At 37.9% G+C, this 24,474-nt stretch overlaps 1 protein-coding gene across 3 annotated transcripts in view; it reads right to left on the bottom strand.

The window, feature by feature from the left end:
- Positions 1 to 7,350: 7,350 nt before the first annotated feature.
- STXBP5 (syntaxin binding protein 5) overlaps positions 7,351 to 24,474 on the bottom strand; it is a 492,483-nt gene continuing 475,359 nt past the window's right edge. For all 3 annotated transcript variants that reach the window (XM_073557677.1, XM_073557678.1, XM_073557679.1), the window contains 4 exons: positions 16,042 to 16,207; positions 14,553 to 14,664; positions 11,311 to 11,528; positions 7,351 to 8,284 (listed from right to left, as the gene is read on the bottom strand). In XM_073557677.1, the coding sequence (XP_073413778.1) occupies positions 8,243 to 8,284; positions 11,311 to 11,528; positions 14,553 to 14,664; positions 16,042 to 16,207 (538 nt within the window). In that variant the 3' untranslated portion in view covers positions 7,351 to 8,242. The remainder of the gene's footprint in view (positions 8,285 to 11,310; positions 11,529 to 14,552; positions 14,665 to 16,041; positions 16,208 to 24,474) is intronic.

Here is a 24,474-nt window from a genome sequence, read left to right as displayed (position 1 = left end):
TAACACTAGTGGTCTAGTTTCATGATCATAAAAAGAAAAAAAAATAATGCATGTAGAGATCATGTACAAGGGCATCAAAATATTCTCTGATCCATGTATGATGAATCCCGGAGGTCCAAAAGAGGAGATTTTTTTTAAATGCCTGAAATTTCATATGTTTATCGTCATGTGGTATGATGCCCATGTACACAAGTCCCTAAGGATCATTTGAAAAATTTCTAAAGCTTTTTACAAAATGAAAATCCAGCATGTCCCCATTTTAGTCATTTCTAAATGTGATCAGGCTGTGCAAACCATGTATTACATGTATTGATGTGGGACGACTGTTGGATCAGATTATTCCCAGCTGTGCCGTAATATGTAAAACTGAACGCCTATTTGTGAATGTTTTCTAATGGCAACCACTGCATGGGATGGGAGTAGACAGGGAAATGTAATGTGTTCCTCCAAGATATCCAAAAATTTGAGTTAGTATGAAGGCATCCAAGTGTAGAGCCCATTTTCACAGGGTTGCCTATTCATATCATTAAAATCAGCTGTGATTAACATTAAAGGAGTTGTCCATTTCAAAATTAGCTGAAAATTAAATATATTTGAATTATAAATACGTATAATGTACGATCGCTTACTAAATCAGCCCACTTCTCTTTTACAGCTGAAGCGCAGACAGAGAAGGAGACTGGCTTGGCTATTAAGGTAAGCCAGCCCCCTTTACATACATCAATGGTCTCGTGTCACTATTAGAAACACTTGCTCTGTGAAACATAAGCTAGAGCCAATGACGGTATCTCGTAACACCTTTGTCAGTTTACATACATTAGTACGCTGACTGTATTTATATTTCAAAAAACACACATACGTTTGAATGTATACGTGTAATGTATATTTTAGAGATAACCAATTCAGTGGGGTATTAGAATTACATCGGACTACTTTAAACAGTACTTGGAAAATTATGTGCTAGATGTTTGACAGACTTTAAAACAATATTTGAAAGGAAAGCATTTTGCCTCCTATGAAGCTAACGTGCGTTCCCACATTGGCAAGAACCTCATAATTCTGTTAAATCTAATCGGCCAAAATAACTGAACAGTTACTTAGTCCCAGTAGTTAAATCTTGCACGCACAGATGGAAATAAAAGTATCTCGATTATCATGTAAAATACTGTTATGTTTTAAAAGCAACCTGTCTGACGTCTTCCCTCTTTAAACCACCATCACGTATTAGAATTCACTTGTGCTCTTTCTTAAGGTGTTTTTGTATACAGTAACACAAGCATGATTTGTAAAAAAAAACAAAAAAAAAAAAAAACCTAAAAAATAAATATCCCTCTAAATCTCCACATGTTAATTAGCCAGCAGGATTCAAGTAGGTTGCAGCTCTTAGGAAAAGATGCTAGCTGGCCATGCCCAAATTCTACGTAACCGGCTTGATTGCTGCCACCGTCCTCTAGTTCCAAGGCATAAAATATCACATAAGCAGATCAGGCAGGTTTTGGGGATGGCCAGGTTCACTCTTATCCTGAGAGTCTACAAGTACTTGACTACAAAGTACTTAACATTTTATAGCCTGGATTGGATATTTATGTCTGTACCTCTCAACGTTTTTTAAAGCAGGGTTCCCCAACTCCAGTCCTCAAGGCCCACCAACAGGTCATGTTTTCAGGATTTCCTTTGTATTGCACAGGTGAAGCAATTATCACCTGTACAATACAAAGGAAATCCTGAAAACATGATCTGTTGGTGGGCCTTGAGGACTGCAGTTGGGGAACCCTGTTTTAAAAGCTTACCAACTTCAAGTCTTTCCTATGCATTAGAAACTCTAACTTTTGCTCAGTGGTGCTAATGATGAAATGAGGATTTATAAAAGTTTATCCAAAGTCGAATTTGTAGTGGCACATTTAATCACCTTTCACATACATCTCTGCAAATTTGTTTTATTCGTTGTCACCTAGCTCAACTGGTGAATTACTAAAAGTATCTAGGGTCTCCATTGTTTGGGTTGCGCAAGGTGGATTGTTAAAGTCCAAAACATTGAGTGCATTGTTACTTGAACACTAAATCATCGACAACTTGCTGCGACATGACATGTATCACTTGTATCTACACAGCTTACTGCATGGACAAGTCAAGCGCATAGGTCAATACGCAAGCAGATTAGGCACATTTATTCCATTCAGTAGGATAAGACAAGAAAGTCATTGAAAAGAAGGCTTCTTTAGCCACCTCAATACATTTTAGTTAAGAAGGTCCCCTGATGCTAATAGAGTGTCGTAGTGTAGTCACCCAAAGCACTCGAGCTAAATTCAATGGCCTGCCGATGTGAAGTAAGAGCAAAAGAGACCTTACACTGGTTCTCTGATCTGACTAAATTATTATAATCAAGGGACTCCTCTATTAAAAGGGTTTTCTGATGCACAGTTTGCGTATTATAGGCTTCGTTTTCCTGTAAACAAAATCAACTAAGCATTTGAAAAACATTTAGTCAAACCAGGCAATATATGCTGTCCCTGCAGTAAGTGTAGGCAATAATAAACCTAAACCCTATATTTATGTAATAATTTCAGAGATCTGGTTTACTTCATGAACCCTGCCAACGATTTGCTATACTGACCTATCGCTACCTCTCAGCCACTGTCAACGATCAGTGTTGACAGGCTGCAGCGGTCATGTCACGTTTATACTTCACATGACCATAGCAGCTGAGTTCAGAGATTGTGCGCAGAGGAGGTGCGACATCACCACTGCCACTTATCAACATCAACACAGACAAGCAGCAGCAAAAAGTCATCTCACGAGCAGTGAGGGGCGATTACCCCAAAATGCCATTTTTAATCTCCCCAAGACCAAAACATTACATTTGATCAGATAAATTCCTTTTAAAATAACAGATATCTGTTGAAATACTTTTGACTGTCGGGAAGTTTCTGTAACAAGAATTATATAGTATTCCAGTACACAAACGGACAACATATTTAACAATACTTCCAAAAGATAGCTGCCCTTAAATAAATTAAATCAAAGGGAGGAGCAAGAATATTCACCTTCTCAACAAAGCTTCTACGAAGCTAGCCATTTAGTATTGTATTCTTCTTCAAAGTGATGGCAAGGTGGGAGTCAAGCTTGCAGTATAGCTTCTGCCATTTGAACTTAAGCTGCCTTTACACTAAAGGATATCCTTGGGGGCAATTCATTTTAGGCTAAAAATGAAAATGTTTGGCTCTTTGTTTTCCTGCATATTGCTGGCCATAGATCGCGTTAATTGAACATTGAGCTTGATCTGAGAGGGGGTTAATAATGCTCATCTTTTTTCAGAACTCCAGTGCATTTGATTTAGGACCGGAAGATTTAAGACCACATTAAACTTGAGCCAAACTGTAAAGTGGTCTAAAATCACCTGAGAAGTGGTCAGAAAAGGATCAAAAACTCACTGACAGATTCAGTGACCCCATAGCTACCAATATAAATCATATAAAAAAAATGTCCACAAGAATCAAGTATTACATTTTATCATAACAATACAAAAGACAATGTTAATTAAAACGTTTATATATAAAAAGTGGGAGACCACAAGGTGGCGCCACAGTCCCATAAATTTTAAGTACAGGCAGAGAAATGCATAAAGTCAGCTACAAGAACACAACCCATAAGTATATAGACAGATCAAGGGCGAGGAAATCATCTACAGTCTGCTGACATGATATGCAACAAGCCCAGCTATATAGGGTAACATCTTAAGCAAAAGAAACATCATATAAAAATCATCCAGCAGTTGTTCAAGAACAAAAGAACACAATAAAGCGCATGCTGTTACCTGTAGAGAGACGTGGAGCCGGCTTAGAATCCGACGTACATTTCAGCATATAGACTTATGAAGGCTAGATGCCAAGACGTACGTTGGCGTTGGGTTCTAGGCCGGCTCCACGTCTCACTACAGGTAACAGCATGCGCTTTATTGTGTTCTTTTGTTCATGAACAACTGCTGGATGATTGTTATATGAGGTTTCTTTTGCATAAGATGTTACCCTATATAGCTGGGCTTGTTGCATATCATGTCAGCAGACTGTGGAGAAGAACTTCCTCGCCCCTGATCTGTCTATGTACTTATGGGTTGTGTTCTTGTAGCTGACTTTATGAATTTCTCTGCCTGTACTTAATATTTGTGGGACTGTGGCGCCACTTTGTGGTCTCCCACTTTTTAATTAACATGGTCTTTTGTATTGTTAGGATTAATAAAACGTAATACTTTTTGATACTTTGTTCTTGAGTACACTTTTTTTTTTTTTTTTTTTTATAGGATTTATGTTTTCGCATGTACTGAACCCACTACTTTGTCCAGGCAGAAAATTTAGTCTGCCACATTATGGGTTATACTGTAAACGTATAAGTGTGCTGTGTGTGGACATATTTGCCAACATCATAGCTACCAATGTGCAGAGACTAAAATAAAGTCCACAAAAGCGTTCATATATCCTGTAAATTACTTTTCACACCAAAAGATCGATCACTTGTCAACTTGAGCTAGAATTATCTGTTAGGCATTTTCATCAGCAACGTTTCCCAGGAAGCCATGGACTATCAGAAATTGACAAATGTATTTACTTTTCGAGCCAGGATTCCCTTCTCCATCTCACTGGCCAATTGCTTGGAAATAAGGAAATCATAGAGAAAATCAGCCAGTGAAAATGGGGCTTTGAGAATTCGGATACTATTGCAAATATAAATCATTGTGAATCAGGGAATGGCTGTACAATGGTGTTGTAACTGGAGTATAAAAAGGAAGTAATGCCACCAAGGAGAGCTGCCCAATGAAACACACCAACTTTTCTAACAAAATAAAAGGCTTATTATATGAAAATATGATATATTACATTTACTCAACACTGAATTCCCTTTTCCAGATGTCAGACATTATACCTCTGTATACATAATGCCAAAACTAAAAGGTGGAGACTAGTGATGAGCGAGTATACTCGTTGCTCGGGTGGTCTCCGAGTATTTTGGCGTGCTCAGAGATTTAGTTTTCATCATCTCATCTGCATGATTTGTGACTGCTAGACAGCTTGAATACATGTGAGGAATGCCTGTTTGTTAGGGAATTTCCCACATGTATTCAGCCTGTCTACAAGTCGTAAATCATGCAGCTGAGACGAAGAAATCTCCGAGCACCCTCGGGAAAACCCGAGCAACGAGTATACTCGCTCATCACTAGTGGAGACCTTACAAAAGAACCAGTGAGAAAAAGTATCAGCAATTCTAGGGATTCATCTGATAATAGTCGGAGAAGTGATATAGTTGAGGCACTTTGTAAATTCACAAGCAAGTAGTCAGCAAATTTAGCAAATTTACCAGCTTCTTGTGAATTAAGGAGGCCACATCCTCATAATGTAGATCACGATCGAGGTGAAACAATTCGAGCCATATTAAGACTTGTTTATGATGGACGTAAAAAGCAACACATTGAAAAGTTTTACATGATCAAGAGAATGGCAAAACTTAATGTTTACTATTAAAATAATCATTTCCTCCCGCTGCAACTTAGGATTTAATAAAAAATATATTGCATTATGATCTATAAACTGAGTAACCGTATGGTCATTTTATTTTATTTCAAACCTTAATAGTTTTATTTTTAATTGTATGTGCAGACAACAAGAAAGGGATAAGATAAGCAGAACAATAGCTATAATGGCCCAGTATTTGCTTTGGGTATACCGGCAGGGATCAGTGAATCGTAGTGGAGAAAATGAATGGTACATAGCCTTCACATTTCTATACAGCTTCTAAGGCTACCAGTAGACATGATCTTTTTAGAACTCGACTGCCAGGTGTCGCCTTTTCTTCACGAGTGTGACAGATCAGGAAATTACCATGAACCCAAGTCTAGGAAGCTAGGCCATAAATTATGGTAGTGTGAAAATAATATTTCCATGAGCCCAATCGGCGGACACTTCTGTACATAGTTTGACAAATAAATACTATATTCAAGTTTGATAACTTTAGGGATTTTGGAAATGTGCTTGGTAGCAAAATATTTATCTCGAGTCTCAAAAAAAAAAAAAAAATATACACAAATGCTTAAATTCTTTATAATTACAAGAAAAACAGCTTAAATTTATATTAACACACATCTGATAAATACTAAATTCATCACTTTTCCTCTATTTTTCTACATTATATATTGCACTGCTTGTGACCATACACAAATAGTTTGTGTTTCTTATAAAATTAACTCAGTGCCTATTTGCAGCGCTTCCCTCATCACTGAAATTGGAGTGTCTACTTTATTATACTGAATGTACAGAAATGACATCACAATCATGAGACAAGTCCGTACATGACCGCGTCATGCCGGAGAGACGTTGGTGGTCAACAACCATTTGAAAGGTTAAAATAAATAGAAAAATATATCTTTAGAACTGCATGCGCCAAAACGTGATAATACTGGAATTGAACATGCAACTACAAATGTACAACGCTGCTGTAACAGAAATGTCGCCTCATTTCCTAGTTACTATTATAGGCACTTAAAAGAAATGAACTATTAATAAATGGATGGTGGTCATCGGCCGATGAGTCAGGTGGGTGGTTGGGGGAAGGACACAAATAAGACATCTCCCCAATCATTCGGTATGTGGCTCCTTCCATGGTATAAACCCTCCACGCTACCCCTCACTGCACAATAGGATCAGATGCATTTTGTTTTCAAGTAGACCTTTCAGCTTCTAATAGAAATTATATCTCTTAGCACTGAATCCTAGAAGTATCTCACCTCTAGGCAAGAGGTGACCTTTCATTAAGGTGTAAGCATACATCTTACCTCTACATAACAGGTCTAAATATAATGTAACCCACAAAGTAGATTTTTTTTTTTGTATTTTTCGGGTTGACAATGAGTTAGTGGTTCGATATGGGTCACAGGGAATTTGGCACCATATCGGCTAAGCCTTCAGTAACGGAATCTCAATCTCTTGCAAGACACACTTTGTTAACAGGATTAAATATCCAAATAAAATGTAACCCGTGGAATACTTTTTTCTTTTTTTAGTTTTAACAGTAAATTAATAGTTTGATATGGGTTACAGTGCATTCGCCTTCGGCAATCTATTCTGTCTTTTGCAAGACACACTTTGGTATAGATAACGAATTTGGGATTATCCGGATAGAATAATAATCTGTGCTGTGCACTTAAACCATCGGTCTGTTTCTTTCTTTTTTTTTTTTTTTTTTTTACTTGGTGAACAACGTATGCTAGTCATGTTTGACATCAAGTCCTATTAATGCTTCAGCTCAATTTGCTATATTCCTAAAATCTACTAAAACAAGGATGCTAAACGTGTACAAAACTGGTCCAGAAATTCAACTTGTAATTTAGCAGTTTCTTTCAAACATAAGTTAGTTAACAAACAGTAAACACAGAATGGCTGGAGATACCTCCACAATCTAGTCTTCGCTGCAGCACGCCCGCCCCCAGTGAACAGAGAAACAGCAGAATTATTTGATGCAAGAACCAAAAAAATTCTTGGGTGGGTAACGACTCGAGTGACTGAGGCAGAGGCCCATTTTCCCTAAGTAAACAAATTGTAATACACAAAAAAAACTCAGCCAAAAAGATTCATATGGACAGTTTACCAATCCGATGTTGAGCTTGAGATGAATGGAGTATACGGAATGGATGAGCAATGAATCTTCTCAATAGAAATCTTTGCACAGTCTAAAGATGAATGATTTGTGACTACCGCACTTGTGCAGTTAGCCAAGTCTTAGAACGGTTTTATGTCCCATCCCATGTAAGAGCCTGTGATATTTGTGGTCAAGCAACAGAGGTTGTAAGCTCATTGTCCAGATGTACCTTCTCCTTTTTTCAGAGACGTGAAACATCCGTCAAAGGCAAAAAAAAGACCAAAAAAAAAAAAAAAAACAAGAAAAATTATTTCCACTGCTTATTCTTGTGCCGTCTTACCACCACTTCCTCATATCTTGCACCTCATCACCTAACCACAGCTTAGAGACAAATACTGAGTTTGTTTCTATATTCTTGGATGTAATGCTCCTCAGTTCAAACCAAGACACTGAGGTAAGACAGTATATGATTTGTGCTAGGAAACAGTAACCAAAGATGAATGTTCAACCCTTGTTCCCAACTGTCCAGCAGAAAGAAATGGAGAGAAAATGGATGCAGGTTGTGTTTAAAAGTTTCCTTCCCGGTGAAGTTAAAATAGATGTATTTGGGTCTGGCTCATCAGAACTGATACCACTTCTTTTCTTTGTATTTTAACATCATCTGCAAAAGAAAAATAATTACAAAATTTGCATTAAGAAAAAAAAAGAAAAAACTTTAAAAAGTTTAAAGAAAAGGTATGGGCAGAATGGCACTGTCATTCAGATTTTATACATACCTTTAATGTCAAAATCTGCAGCCTGGTTTCTGTTAAATCAACATGATATATTTTGGTTTCCTCATCTCTTTGCGCTTTGGGGCAGGACAGCTCAGACACACCCTTTACTGCCTCTGTTATATTCATTATCTTCGTAATTAATATTTTGGGTTGACGCCGTCCTAGCTGTGGGTGGCACCCTTGCAGGTTTGGCTGGTGGTGATCTTCATGAAAATGGCTCCAGCGCATGCACAGATCAGCCTCCAGCAGTCTTCAGGAAAATGGCGAGGGAGGCGGCGAATGTGCAGAATGAGATTTCGGCTCATTAAGCTGAGATCTCATTCTGCGCATGCGCCACCTCCGGCGCCATTTTCCTGAAGACCCCCAGAAGCTGATCTGTGCATGCACCATATTCATTAAGACCACCACCAGCTGAATCAGTGAGGGCGCCACCCACAGCTAGGGTGTGGGAGAGGAGGGATTTAGTCTGAGCCGCAAATCCTACTCACAGTCCCGCCCTGAAGCACCAAGAGATGAGAAAACCGAAATTTATCATGTTGATTTAACGAAAACTAGGCTGCAGATTTTTACACTAAAGATATATCAATTCAGTATGACAGTGCCATTCTGTCCATACGTTTTGTTTAATATGGAAATTACTGGTGACGGGTTCTCTTTAAACTTACTGTCAAAAGACACATTATTAAAGGGAATCTGTCATCAGGTTTTTACAATGTAAAACGAAGAACAGAATGATGTAAGGTCAGAAACCAAAATCCAGGGATGTGTCATTTACTGGGCTGCAAGATGTCATTTTGATAAAACTGTTTTCTATGCTGCAGATCTATAAGTTCTCTGAATGCTGAGCTCTGTATAACCTCAGCCAGACCACTGATTGGCTGCTTTTTGTATACTCTGTACATTGGCAGAGAATTGGTAATCAGTGGTGGGGGCGTGGATATACAGAGCAGGAGGACTACAAAGCATGGTACAATTAGTTTGGCAATAATCTATTGCTGATAAAACACTGGATTTTACTGAAAATATAACAAACTGCCCAGTAACTGAAAGATCACTGGAATCAGAGTCCTACATTATGCTGACCTCAGATTAAATAGCAAAAACCTGGTGACAGATTTCTTTTAAGTTTGAATCCTTATATATTAAAAAGTCCAATAATAAAGTTAGTTGTAGATGACCATTGGTACAGCTGGAATTTAAACTGAAGCACAAATGCATTCAACCACAACAGGCCGAGAGTATGCTTTTGGTCTTGGCTGGGCTTTAATCTGTTTTCATACTTTTCTTTAACTGTATATGTATATTAAAAAGTAGACTGTACTACAAATCATTGTAATGGCCATACAATAGCTTTCACTGGAGTCTTCCAGAGGAGATAGTCATCAGGGAATGCTCTTAAGAGGTGCTTGATAACTCAGACAATGACTAGAGTCTAAAGCCCCCGTTACACACGGCGAGATCGCTAGCGATATCACTGAAGCGACAACGATTTTGTGACGCAACAGTGACATCGCTAGCGATCTCGCTATGTGTGACACGCGGAAACAACCGGCTCCCTGCTGCGATTTCGCTGATCGTGCGCGAACATTCAGGATCATTTTTTGATCGCTGGCGTCACGCTGACCAGCATGCATCGCTGTTTGACGCCCCTTATCAACGACGAGCGACCTCGTTGGCGACTCCGAACTCATATAGATAGCGCTGAAGGACGCCTATTCAAAGTCTGAATCGCTATTATAGACAGTGTGTGGTCGTTAGTGACATCGCTGATCGCTGATGTGTCGTTATGAAGATCGGCCTGTATGACTGCTTACTAGCGATGCACAAACGATCTTAGCCAGATCGTATCGTTGTCAGAATCGTTGGTGCGTCGCTACGTGTAACGGTACCCTAATAAATAACTGATAATAGACAAGTAAAAAAATGAGCAACCAATATTAAAGGGATAATCTAAAATAATATTAACCAAACATACAATATGATTTTCTGGTTTATATTTTTATAATCTGTCTCTCACAGTTGAAGTGTACCTCCAATAAAATTTACAGGCCTCTTCATTCCATTGTAGGTGGGAAAACTTGCAAAATGTTCCCAATGTATTATCAAAGGGAGCCTGTCAGTCAATTCATGCTGCTCAAATCATGGGTAGCATGAATCAAGAGATAGTTTATAGATCTGCCCGGGGACCATATGCACGGACAGACTAGTCTGGCCCTGGCCCCACCTGGCATCTCCTATTCCCAGACATGAGAGAGACTTGTCAATCACCCGGAGAGGGTCAGGAAAAAGGAGTCTTGAGGCAGCACTGGACTAGTCTAGTCTCTGCCTATAGACCCTAGCCAAATCATTAAACTTGTTTCTTTCTCAAATACTGGAGCATTTTAAAGAGAAACAAAGCAGGTTGCAATCATGCAGCCAGGCTCTGATTTGTGATATCCATGATTTGCGCAGCATGAATCCTGTGACAAGTTATTAACAAAAAAAAAAAAAAGTATTTTTTGTACTGTATATTCCTCTACATAAAAAAATAAAATGTAATAAATTATATTAATATTTCAATTGTTAAAATAAATGCGTTATTATCGCCACATTTCCATAGAACCGCTGTTCTGTACTTTAAGGTTCAAGCAGAGCATTCTTCCTTCAAGCTTATGTGAAACAGAAAATTAAACTATGTGTAAATTACCAGCAGGTGTTAAATATACAGTATAATGAGCACCATATTCTGCTCAATGGTCAACATGCTCAATATAAGATGACTGGAATACTCCACAAACATAGGAATTTATTTAATACCTATTTTTTTGGCTCTTTTTCTACATGCATAACATAAACTGACTTGACTACTCGGTTTCACATCTGAATAAAATGTAACATATCTTAAAGGCAGGAAAAATACAAGTTTTAATACCTCATGAGCATGTTTTGAGAAAGAGTCCGCACTAGCAAGCATGGCAGCTGTCCTTTCTTCTAACTCCCCTAATTTCTGTCCCCTCTCGTCTAGGGCCCATCTTGCTCGTGCGAGTTCGGCACCAACACCTGTTGCAGCGCCTTTCACTCCTTCCATACCCCCTGGTCCAGGAATGTGCGTAACAACAGTTGGTCGTGGTCTCCCAGATGTTTCTCCAACTAAAACAAAAACATTAGAATTACTTATTAGTTTTACAATACAGTACATTTTAGAACTTAAAATCTGTAATATGTGTCCTGTGATCTTTTGCTGACCAAAGTATATACAACAGTCAAAAACAATCTGAAATGTTGAATATTTTGGTTTCTACTTGGTTGTTTCAGAAAATCCGCCAAAACTAATGACAGATGGTCACCACATTAAAATTCATCTGTTGGGCCTTGTCAGACATTTTCAGAGAGCTCGGTATTTTGTAATTTTCTCTCAGCAGATGAAATACAGGTAATTAACCCCTTCACCCCAAAGCCTGTTTTCACCTTCCTGACCAAGCCATTTTTTTCAATTCTGACCACTGTCACTTTATGAGGTTATAACTCTAGAACGCCTCAATGGATTCTGCTGACGCGGAGACTTTTTTCGTGACATATTCTACTTCATGATAATGGCAAAATTGATTTGATATGACTTACGTATACTTGTGAAAAAAAAAAATGGAAATGTGGCAAAAAATGTTGGACATTTTTAATTTTCAAACTTTTAATGTTTATGCCCAGAAATCAGAGTCATGTCATACAAAATTATTACACAACATTTCCAACATGTCTATTTTACATGAGCACAATTTTTGAAAATTTTTTTTTGTTAGGAAGTTAGAAGGGTTAAAATTTGACCAGCAATTTCTCATTTTTACAACAAAATTAACAAAACATGTTTTTAGGAACCACATCACATTGTAAATGACTTTGAGGGGCCTATATGAGAGAAAGTACCCAAAAGTGACACCATTCTAAAAACTGCACCCCTCAAGGTGCACAAAAACTACATTCGAGAAGAAGTTTATTAACTCTTCAGGTGCTTCACAGGAATTAACGGAATGTGGAAGAAAAAATTATACATGTATCTTATTTTCACAAAAAAATTCCTTTAGACTTATTTATTTACTTTCACAAGGGTAACAGGAGAAAATGGACCATACAACTTGTACAATTTCTCCTGAGCATTCCGATACACCGTATGTGGGGGAAAACCACTGTTTAGGTACACATCAGGGATAGGAAGGTAAAGAGCGCCATTTGACTTTTTGAATGCAAAGTTTATAATGTTGAGCTGTGAAAATAATAAAAATAAATAAATCACACATTTTTCTAACTAAAAGATTTTTTTAGCCCCAAATTTTGCATTTTCACAATGGTAACAGGAGAAAATGGACCCCAAAATGTGTTGCGCAATTTCTCCTGAGTACACCGATATCCCATATGTGGTCCAAAACTACTTTTCAGGCATCGTGCAGAGCTCAGAGGGGAAGGAGCGCCATATTACAGTGCAGATTTTGCTGCACTTTTTTGAGGGTGCCATGTCACATTGTCCGAGCCCCTGAGGTGCCAGGACAGCAGAACCCTTCATAAGTGACTCCGTTTTACAAACTACAGCTCTCAATGAATTCATCTAGGGGTGCAGTGATCATATTGACACCACAGGTGTGTCAGGGAATTTTATATCACTGAGCAGTGAACAGAAAATAATTTACATTTTTACCACAGAGATTGTGTGTTCGCTCTATATTATATTTTTGCGCCAGAAGCAGTGTGAAAGGCTGGTGGCAAGCATGCCAAGACGCATGAAAGTTGTTTTTAAAAATCATGGTTATTCCCCAAAATATTGATTTCAGAACTCTTCCCCAGTTAAACCATTAGTATTGTTGTTTCTAAATAATTATGATCTTGTTTTCTTAGCATTATTTGAGGTCTGAAAGCACTGGGTTTTTATTTTTAATTCTGACCATTTTTCTTAGTCAGAAAAAAACAAAATTTAGTTGCTTGGAAATTCGGAGACGTGTTGTCAGAAGTTTATAGACTAAAAGAAAAATTTACATCTTACTCAAAAATATACCTATAAAGAGAAAAATCAGACAAACTGAACATTTGAAAGTGGTTTCTTAATTTTTGCCAGGGCTGTATACGGTGCATGTCAGGAAGGGTTTAAAGGGGTTGTCTGGTCTTGTGGTGAAAGACCGAGTGACTGCAGACTTCTAAATCCTTACAGTGTGTGCACCATGAGCTGTCAGAATTCTTTGGTGTCACTGCTGAGAGTAGGTAGTCACATGACAGCAAGTATGCAATCTGAATACATGTGGTCAACTGATTAGCTTCACTCAATACAAGTAAAATGAGTAAGGGCCCCGTCACACATAGCGACTCACCAGCGATCCCAACAACGATATGAACTTGTCAGGATCGCTGGTGTGTCGCTACATGATCGCTGGTGAGCTGCCAAACAGGCAGCTTCACCAGCGATCAGCACCAGCGAGGACGAGTGCGCGCGTCGCTGTGTACCTTAGATACCAGTGCGCTGGTGCAGGGAGCTTGTATCCAAGGTAAACTGCGGGTTTCTAAGCGCTACGGCGCTGATACCTGTCACACACAGCGATCTCGCTGGTGAGATAGCTGTTGTGTCACAAAACTTGTGACTCAGCAGTGATCTTGCTAGCAATCTCGCTCTGTGTGACGGGGGCTTAAGATCGAACACGTAGTCAGAAAGTGAATGGAAGTAGGTCTTCAAATCGCCTATTTGCGGTCACGTGACCACCCACTCTCAACAGTGATGTTAAAAGCATGTGGTGTACGGACTCTTAAGGATTCTGAAGTCTGCAATCAAAATCACTGCAGACTCTCACCACAAGTATGGAAACCCCTTTAAGGTATGTTCACACACAAATTTTCCACTAAAAATTTTGCTGAAGATATAATCTGCTGTATCATTTGCGAAGGTTAAAATGAGCATTAAAAACCCACAGTACCAACTGATATATTGCGGATGAAATTTGGTAAAATTTCATCTGCTCTGCTGCTATGATGCGTTGCAGATTTTCAACCCACAAATATGGACATAAAATCCACAGTGCCCTCCCCATGTTATCTTTCCATTCTATAATCACTAATGTAAGGTCATCTTCAGAAAACGAACACTCATTTTATTTTTTCTAGTTATCAGCTAGCTAAAAGCAAAATACAAAAAAAACTCACAGAGGTCTTCTCTGTCCAATGACTGTGCACCTCCTCCAAACAAGCCTTTGAAGAAACCTCTATTTGGGGCTTCAGGTGTTTCAACTGGAGTGAACATCTCTCCTAGCATTTCCTACATGAGTGAGAAGGAATCAATTTAAAAAAAGTTAAAAACTGAGAACGTGTTATCTTAATTGAGGTCAAATTCTTAAAAAGCTTGATGACAAATTAATCGGATTTTCATTTATCAGTCATTTTACACGAAATTTCATCAGAAATAAACTGGTGTAAATTTCTGATAGGATTTACACTACATTTCTGGGGGACACTTCTGAAGCATTAGCTCAACATAAATATGGTGTTCATAAATAGATCTCTTTGTATTTATTTCTATTTGGTAGTATATCTGGATAAATACATTGACATACCTGCCTTAAAGGAGTCAAGAGCAACATGAAAAACAAAAATTATTGTACACCAAGAAGTGAAAGCAGGATTTTATCATTTTCATTCTTTGCTGACCGTGTTTGCGCGGTCATTTCTCAATGTAGGTCTATGAGAACAAGAACGAGCCCAAAATGAGGCTACCAGAATTACACTGAGCGCTTGTGACAACTAGCTCTGACTTCCGGTTAGTCAGAAGTTGCGGTCACCAGATAGCGGATTCGGACAGAAGGAGCGCTGGGAAGAACAGAAGATGGCGTCTGATAAGGATATTACTGGGGAGGGGTCAGGGATCATGGATTTGTAATACCACTACAGTGGTGGAAAAAAAAAAGCTGGAGTGGTGATTTAACATCGAGAACATGTTTGGGCATCAGCTGGATAGCGTAGAGATTTTAGAGGTTGTGGCACCAAAATGTGGTGGGAAATGTTGAACTCAGAAGATGTAGTAGTAATATTTTTGATTTGGTGCCATCATTGGTTGCTTTTATTACCGTGCTGCCAGCTGCATATACAGGATAGTAACCAAATTGGGGAGGGTAACAAGTGAATATCCCCTATGTCTGGGTTAGGCTGTTGTAGAAAAGATGTCTGTATAATTTGGAGACATAACCAAAATTAGAAATGGGCAGCCAACTAGAGAGCAGAACATAAAGAGTGGAGGCTAAAGTTTTGTCAATGCTGAATCCAGAGTGGAAACAAAGTAAAGCAGAAAATTCAGGCAGTAAAATGAGATGCTAGGAGAGACACAATTTCATCATTTTTGTTTTACAGGGCTGAGAGAGTAGAGGATAGTGATCTGTACAGTGGTAATGAGAGATATTTACTATAATTACAGCTTGTGATCAGATATTAATGTGAATGGTGATTTAAACCCAATGAAGGCATTTTTTGAGATTTCCAAACCTAAGAGAAAGTGGTTATTGAAATATCTAAGTGCATCATATCTCTGCACAGACCAGCTAAGTTACACCACTGGAAGCGCTGGCCATCAGTGGAGTGGAAAGTGATTTAGTTAGTATGAACAGTAGTCCTGAAAATTGTAAAAGATATCATGATGTGTTACCTGTAGGTTCTCACAAGTTTCTTGACTGTAGGTAATTCTTTGTATTTCTGTAGCTGAGACGAGATACAAAGCCTGCCCATTGTTCGTGAAGCAGAATGTTCGGGCTATCCGCATGTTGGTTAGCGGCAAATAATTTACATCCAACAGCGGCCTTAAACTTGGCAAACTTAGAAAGAAAAAAAAGTAGAAAAGAAGTTTCATCTCTAAACCATACGTGTCAATTTTCACATGTAAAATACACAAATCTGTAGAAAACCGCCATACTACCATATGTTCCTCTAATTTGTCTTATCTATCATATGCTTACTTTATAGTGGGGAGTCGAACATATTATTCGAGCATGAACACACTCGGTTAGCACACGAGCATGCTCTGAAAACATCTTATCATTACTATTGGTTACTACACGAGTTTAACTCCTTGTCAATAGGAATCAATAGGAACAATTTTTGTCTCTTATGTACTTTTTTTTTCTCCTGATGTCTCAAGCGCTGTAACTTACTTTTTCCTCATAAACATAACTGGTCAATGACTAATATTTGTGGGACAAGTTTTAGTTATGAATTACACCTTTTACACAATATAAGTCCCGTAAAATGGGAAAAAACCCTAGTTGTGTGAAAAGAAAAAAAATATATAAAGCAATTCAGCTATTTTTTTAGATTCCATTTTACAGCGTTTGTGGAGTAAAATAACCTAGGAACTTTATTTCACAGGTCTGTACAATTACGGTAATACCAAATTTATATTGATTTGCAAAACAAATGTTTTACTCCTTTTAGAAAAAAAATAAATAAAACATCAAAATGGCCATTTTAAAACACTCATAACACTTCTTTTTTCATTGCAGGAGCTGTATTTTGGATTTTTATTGCAGGGCAAAGTCACTTTTTTAAAATACTTTTTGATCCCTTTATGGACAAATAAGGGGAGTGCATTATACTACGTGGAGGACTATGGGATGCATTATACTATATTGAGGACTATAAGAAGTGCATTTTACTCTATAGAGAACTATGGGGGTTGAATTAGACAATATAGAGGACTATAGGTAGTGTATTATATTATATGCAGGACTTTGGGGTGTGTATTATAGTGTATGGAGGATTGTGGGGCACATTATACTATGTGGAGGACTATGGGGTGCATTATACTTAAGCAAAATGCTGTCTAGTCATCAAGTGATTGGATTGTTTATGCTGGAAAAAAAGTAATTGCTCTCAGCTGCACATTGCCTGGAGAAAACTGCAGATATGCTACTGATAACATGATACTGTATGGGGACAGACTGATCTACTAGTAATCGTTCTAAGCACATTATTCTTCCTCAGCCGGTGCATAGAGGCCAGGAAACCTGCATTAAATGACTTCAATATTGTTGATAATGCTCCTTTAACAGCCTAAAAGCAGCACATAAAAAAACAACTGAAATATTTCTGTGTGATGGTGCAATGTGTTAGCATTTGTGGCTCCACTATAAGCTTTTGCCCAGGGCCCCACTTTGTCCAAAACCAGTATTGAGGGTAGCCCATGATGGGCAAGTAAATGTGACCCCTCCCTTATGACTAAGCTATCCAATGTCCCCATATCGTTTACTAAGTGGTGACCAAACTGCAGCCCTAGATTGAATTGATACTCATTGAATGACATCGATTTACAGCAGCAACCAACCAAGGGGCTGAACAAACAGCAGCAATCAGAGCCAAATCCAATTGCTCCTTTTGGAGGCAGCTGCAACATGTAGTACTGATTTCAATAAGGGGATAAAAGAGTTTTCTGAGATCTTAAAAAAAAGCCTAACAACAATTCTAAAATAATTAAAGAATTATTCCAACTTTTTCATTCCTCCTCCCCCCGCTGTACATTCAAGCGTTCTCACTGAGGTCCGTGATTGTGTACTGTGGTCAAATTGAATGATGGATGCAATCATTTCAGATACAGCCGAGATCACCCCAGCAGTGATGCTTAAGTGCAGGGAAACTCAACTGTTAAGTAATGGTCCATTTATTATATTAGAGCAGTGTGTGTGGGGGGGGGATAGCAGTTTATAGCTTGTGATGACCTTTTATCTGGCCACCAGGCAGATTCCCAGGTACCTCAGTGCTTGGTTTACCAGCTGTGTTTTGATGGCTGCTGGACCTTTAGTTTCTTCTTGCTTTGTGACCACTTGCACACACACAGCATTCATAACTCAACGATGAGGTACGTACAGTGAAAGATTACGTCCTGACACCAGTGCCAGGACATACTTTGTGGGCGGCGGTAGCAAGCGATTTGTACCAAATGGCCCTTGGCAGACAAAACGTGCCTCACCTTTGCTTTAGAGCAATGCCTGCATTAGGCAAAATCCGGGAAAATCTGTTATTAATTTGTAGTAGTTGAGGCTTGAAAGGCTGCCTGTTTTTTTCCCAATTTAGATTTATGATCTATAATAATGTTGGCTATGTGATCCCATGTCCAAAAGATAAATTTGCTATTCAATCAGTTATAAGTAATTGTAAATAGCATTAAATATGAATGCCCATTAAAACAATCATACCAACAAGATCCACGCCCACCCCTCCCAAATTGAATATATGGACTTGCAGGTCTTAGAAGATTGTAAAAGGTGACAATGAATTTACATTTCAATCTGCTGCTGTGTTAAAAGAGTAATAAATCTTTTATTCACAGGAAAATCAAGCATTCAGTGCTTTTAGCATGACATAGCACTTAAGCCGCTACCTCCCCAAGTTATTTCCTCGCCCAGCACCAGCCTCTTTCGTTTGACTGATAGCTGTCAGATTTCCTCACCTGGATTCTGATGTCAGCCACAAGAGAAATTAGATAAAACTAATCAATTCTTAATATTGAAATGTCATACCCCTTCTCAACCCCCCCCGCCTCCCACCCCATGCCTTTTATGACCTTATGAGGAGCATAATATGTGAAATAAATGAATAAAATTAATTAAATGTAGCAGGTGAAAAAATAAAAATGCTATTGGCTGCTACAAACTATGCTACTGTAAAAAAAAAAAAAAAGTGTCCGATATATAAAAACATTTGTTATCGAATGGGGAACAATTTTTTTTAATGCATTTTAATGTCCTTTACGGCCATAAGAGGAAATAAGTGTCTGCCTATCCCTTTTATATTCCCACTGATGAAGCCAGATGTCTGCAAAAAAAAAAAAAGAAACTGTAAAATGAAAGAACAAAACTCAGTGAAGTCACATGCAACACAAAACAAAAAAGGACAAAATTGAATCCACAAAAATTACTTGAACCCCATGTACAAAGAAACAAAAACAAAATGTGCCTGGTCAGGAACAAATACATATGTCCCAGTCTTGAACCACTTAAAAAGGATGACCATAAAATTAATTTAAGGTACGTAGATATTACTCTATGCACGACTTCCAATTTATGTTTCGGAGATAAAAGTATAAAATTTGGGAAGTCCAAATGTTCAGTATTTTTTAAAATATAAATTAAATAAATATTTAATTCAAAAACGTTGCTTACACAAATCAACAATGATTTTCATTGTGATACCTCCCAACTTTCCATTTGTAAATGCTCGCAGAAAAATTATCACGTATGATAAGTTATTAAATATGTTCTCTACAATATGTGCGTTACAGAGTATGATATTAGGTGCGGCAAAGAAGACACAAGACAACATACTCAGAAGGGAGGTAAGAAAATTTCTAAAAAATCTACAGGGAGGAGATTAGAACAAAACAAAATCCTCTAACCTGCATGCTCACAAATGTCAGAAGCCTGACAAACAAGAACTAGAAGCAGAAATATCTACTGGTAACTATGACATAGTGGGAATAACTGAGACATGGTTAGATGAAAGCTATGACTGGGCAGTTAACTTACAGGGTTACAGTCTGTTTAGAAAGGAGCATAAAAATTGGTGGAGGAGGAATTTCTCTTTATATAAAGTCTTGTCTAAAGTCCACTTTAAGGGAGGATATTAGCGAAGGGAATGAGGATGTTGAGTCCATATGGGTCGAAATACATGGAGGGAAAAATAGTAACAAAATTCTCATTGGAGTCTGTTACAAACCCCCAAATATAACAGAAATCATAGAAAGTCTATTACTAAGGCAGATAGATGAAGCTGCAACCTATAATGAGGTCCTTGTTACGGGAGACTAACTATCCAGATATTAACTGGGAAACAGAGACCTGTGAAACCCATAAAGGCAACAGGTTTCTGCTAATAACCAAGAAAAATTACCTTTCACAATTGGTGTAGAACCCATCCAGAGGAGCAGCACTTTTAGACCTAATACTATCTAAAAGAACTGACAGAATAACAAATCTGCAGGTTGTTGGGCATCTAGGAAATAGCGACCACAATATTGTACAGTTTCACTTGTCTTTCGCTAGGGGGACATGTCAAGGAGTCACAAAAACACTGAACTTTAGGAAGGCAAAGTTTGACCAGCTTAGAGATGCCCTTAATCTAGTTGACTGGGACAGATGTTATGGAAATTTGGATGGATAGATCCCTGTGTGTGCTGCGGCTGCTCTCAATTAAAACAGAGTCTTTTTGAGCGCTCAAAGGAATGAAGACGCTATACACTGTTAGCAGCACAACATTCCACCAGAACTCTGGAGGTTTATTGCACATACATAGTTTTATAATTACGTATAGAAAGGAGTGGTTATTAAATTAACATAAGGCTGAACTTCTAGCTTATTGGCTGGTTTGAGTATATGAACGTATATGGAAGTGTTCAACAAAAGGGTGATTTAGAAACACATGATGTACTGTAGCCATTTTCCTGCCATTGAGCAAAAATCAGACATTGACTGGTACATCTGTTCCTACTTCCTCTTTTCTCATGTCTAGCAAATATATCACAAGACAGTCTGGTTTGAGCTAGATGGCTCACGAGGTCACTGGGTCATTCTGAGCAATTGATTATAGAGTTCATCTTAGCTTGTGAATATATATATATATATATATATATATATATATATATATATATATATAGATCAGTATATAGCTATGTGCATGCAAGTGAGATCTATATGAAATACATATATATTTCCATCACACAATGTCCTCAGAAATAAGAAAACAGATAATAAATGGGAAATGTTTAAGAACATTCTAAATAGACACTGTAAGCAGTTTATACCTTGTGAGAATAAATGGAGAAGAAATAGGAAAACCCAATGTGCCCCTAAACAAAGAAGTAAGGGGCAATTAACAGTAAAAATAAAGCATTTAAACTACAAAAGCAGGATGGCACCGTTGAAGTTCTAAAAAACTAAAGGGAGAAAAATACTTTATCTGAAAAACTAATTAAAGCTGCCAAAAAGGAAACAGAGAAGGACATTGCTAAGGAGAGTAAAACTAATCCCAAACTGTTCTTCAACTATATCAATAGTAAAATAATTAATAGTGAAAATGTAGGCCCCTTAAAAAATTGTGAGGAATGAATGGTTGTAGATGATGAGGAAAAAGCTAATATATTAAACACCTTCTTCTCCACGGTATTCACGGTGGAAAATGAAATGCTAGGTGAAATGGCGAGAGACAAAGAAAACCCTATATTAAGGGTCACGAATCTAACCCAAGAAGAGGTACGAAATCGGCTAAAATAGATGAATCTCCAGGTCTCGATGGCATACATTCACAAGTACTAAGAGAACTAAGTAATGTAATAGACAAACCATTATTTCTTATATTTAGGGACTTTATAGTGGCGGGGTCTGTTCTAAAGGACTGGCACATAGCAAATGTGGTAGTAATATTCAAAAAGGGCTCTAAGAGTGAACCTGGAAATTATAGGCCAGCAGCAAATGTGGTAGTAATATTCAAAAAGGGCTCTAAGAGTGAACCTAGAAATTATAGGCCAGCAGCAAATGTGGTAGTAATATTCAAAAAGGGCTCTAAGAGTGAACCTGGAAATTATAGGCCAGTAAGTCTAACCTTTTGTTGGCAAAATATTTGAAGGGTTTCTGAGGGATGTTATTCTGGGTTATCTCAGTGAGAATAACTGTTTAACTCCATATCAGCATGGGTTTATGAGGAATCGCTCCTGTCAAACCAATCTAATCAGCTTTTATGAAGAGGTAAGCTATAGGCTGGCCCAAGGTGAGTCATTGAACGTAGTATATCTTGATTTTTCCAAAGCGTTTGATACCGTGCAACACAAGAGGTTGGTACACAAAATAAGAATGCTTGGTCTGGGGGAAAATGTGTGTAAATGGGTAAGTAACTGGCTTAGTGATAGAAAGTATAGGGTGGTTATATATGTTATATTCTCTAACTGGGTCGCTGTGACCAGTGGGGTACCGCAGGGGTCGGTGTTGGGACCTATTCTCTTCAACATATTTATTAATGATCTGGTAGAATGATTACACAGTAAAATATCGATATTTGCAGCTGACATTAAACTAAGCAGTCAATACAAGAGATGATAGTATTCTGCTACAGAGGGATACGCATAGGTTGGAAACCTGGGCCGAAAGGTGGCAGATGCAGTTTAACAATGATAAATGTAAGGTTATACACATGGGAAGAAGGAATCAATATCACCATTACACACTGAACGTGAAAACATTGGGTAAATCTGACGTGGAGAAGGACTTGCGGATTCTAGTTAATGATAAACTTACCTGGAGCAGCCAGTGCCAGGCAGCGGCTGCCAAGGCAAACAGGATCATAGGGTGCATTAAAAGAGGTCTGGATACAAATGATGAGAGCATTATACTGCCTCTGTACAAATCCCTGGTTAGACCGCACATGGAGTACTGTGTACAGTTTTAGGCACCGGTGCTCAGGAAGGATATAAAGGAACTAGAGCGAGTACAAAGGAGGGCAATAAAATTAATAAAGGGGATGGGGGAACTGCAATACCCAGAGAGATTAGCAAAATTAGGATTATTTAGTCTAGAAAAAAGACTGAGGGGCGATCTAATAACCATGTTTAAGTATATAAGGGGACAATACAAATATCTCTCAGAGGATCTGTTTATACCAAGGAAGGTGACGGTCACCTGCGTCTGGAGGAGAGAAGGTTTTTCCACCAACATAGAAAAGGATTCTTTACTGTTAGGGCAGTGAGAATCTGGAATTCCCTGCCTGAGGAGGTGGTGATGGTGAACTCAGTCGAGGGGTTCAAGAGAAGCCTGAATGTCTTCCTGTAGCGTAACAATATTGTATGTTACAGTTATTGGGTTCTTTAGAAGGACGTAGATCTGGGGATTTATTCTGACGGAATATATAAAATCAACAATGTGAATCCAGACAATCACCACCGTCCAGAGCACAAAACATGAACCATGAAAGCAATTGGTTACGTTTAAAATAATTTTAATTAATTAATATTAAAAGTTAATGAACCAATTTAACAGCAAAAAAGTCATATCAGGTGCCTCTAAATTTAAAGGAAACAGAACCACCATGCAATGTATACATATAAAGATGAATAGACCACCCAATATAGATTACATAGAAAAAACCTTTTTGTACTATAGTTGAGAAAGGTAATTAAATTAATAATTTATCTTCATATTGGATATCTTTCAAAGGCCGATGTATAGATGAAATCACAAATCAATGTGCAAAGTACATATAAATTGTCTTTTTGTGCCAAGAATTATCACTCAAGAACATCTACTATAAAAGAAATATATGCACAAAATCCCTAAAGATAAAGTTTTACCTGTTAGGAAGGAAAAAGTAGGCAGAGAATATAAGGTCACTATAGAGATATCTAATAAGCCAAATATAAGCGCTATTACATAAAATCCCCAATTAACAATTGTAAAAGAGAGTATACACTAATTATCCGTATCAAAATAAAAGTAAATGGAAAGTGGATACAGTGACTCTCTATGGAGAACAAAGTATAAGCGCTATTGCACAGAGTGTATACAATGAATCTCTATGAGGAATAGAATGTAAGAGCTGTTGCACAGAGTGTATAAAATAAATCTCTATAAAAAAACAGTATAAACGCTATTGCACAGAGTGTATACAATGGATCTCTATCGGAAACAAAGTGTGAGCGCTATTGCACAGAGTGTATACAATGGATCTCTATCGGAAACAAAGTGTGAGCGCTATTGCACAGAGTGTATACAATGGATCTCTATTCATTATATACACTCTGTGCAATAGCGCTTATACTTTGTTCTCCATAGAGAGTCACTGTATCCACTTTCCATTTACTTTTATTTTGATACGGATAATTAGTGTATACTCTCTTTTACAATTGTTAATTGGGGATTTTATGTAATAGCGCTTATATTTGGCTTATTAGATATCTCTATAGTGACCTTATATTCTCTGCCTACTTTTTCCTTCCTAACAGGTAAAACTTTATCTTTAGGGATTTTGTGCATATATTTCTTTTATAGTAGATGTTCTTGAGTGATAATTCTTGGCACAAAAAGACAATTTATATGTACTTTGCACA

Source organism: Dendrobates tinctorius, unplaced genomic scaffold (assembly GCF_039654945.1).
Source record: "Dendrobates tinctorius isolate UK_male_01 unplaced genomic scaffold, ASM3965494v1 ptg000250l, whole genome shotgun sequence".
Classification (NCBI taxonomy): domain Eukaryota; kingdom Metazoa; phylum Chordata; class Amphibia; order Anura; family Dendrobatidae; genus Dendrobates; species Dendrobates tinctorius.
This window is presented reverse-complemented; position numbering and strand designations above follow the sequence as displayed.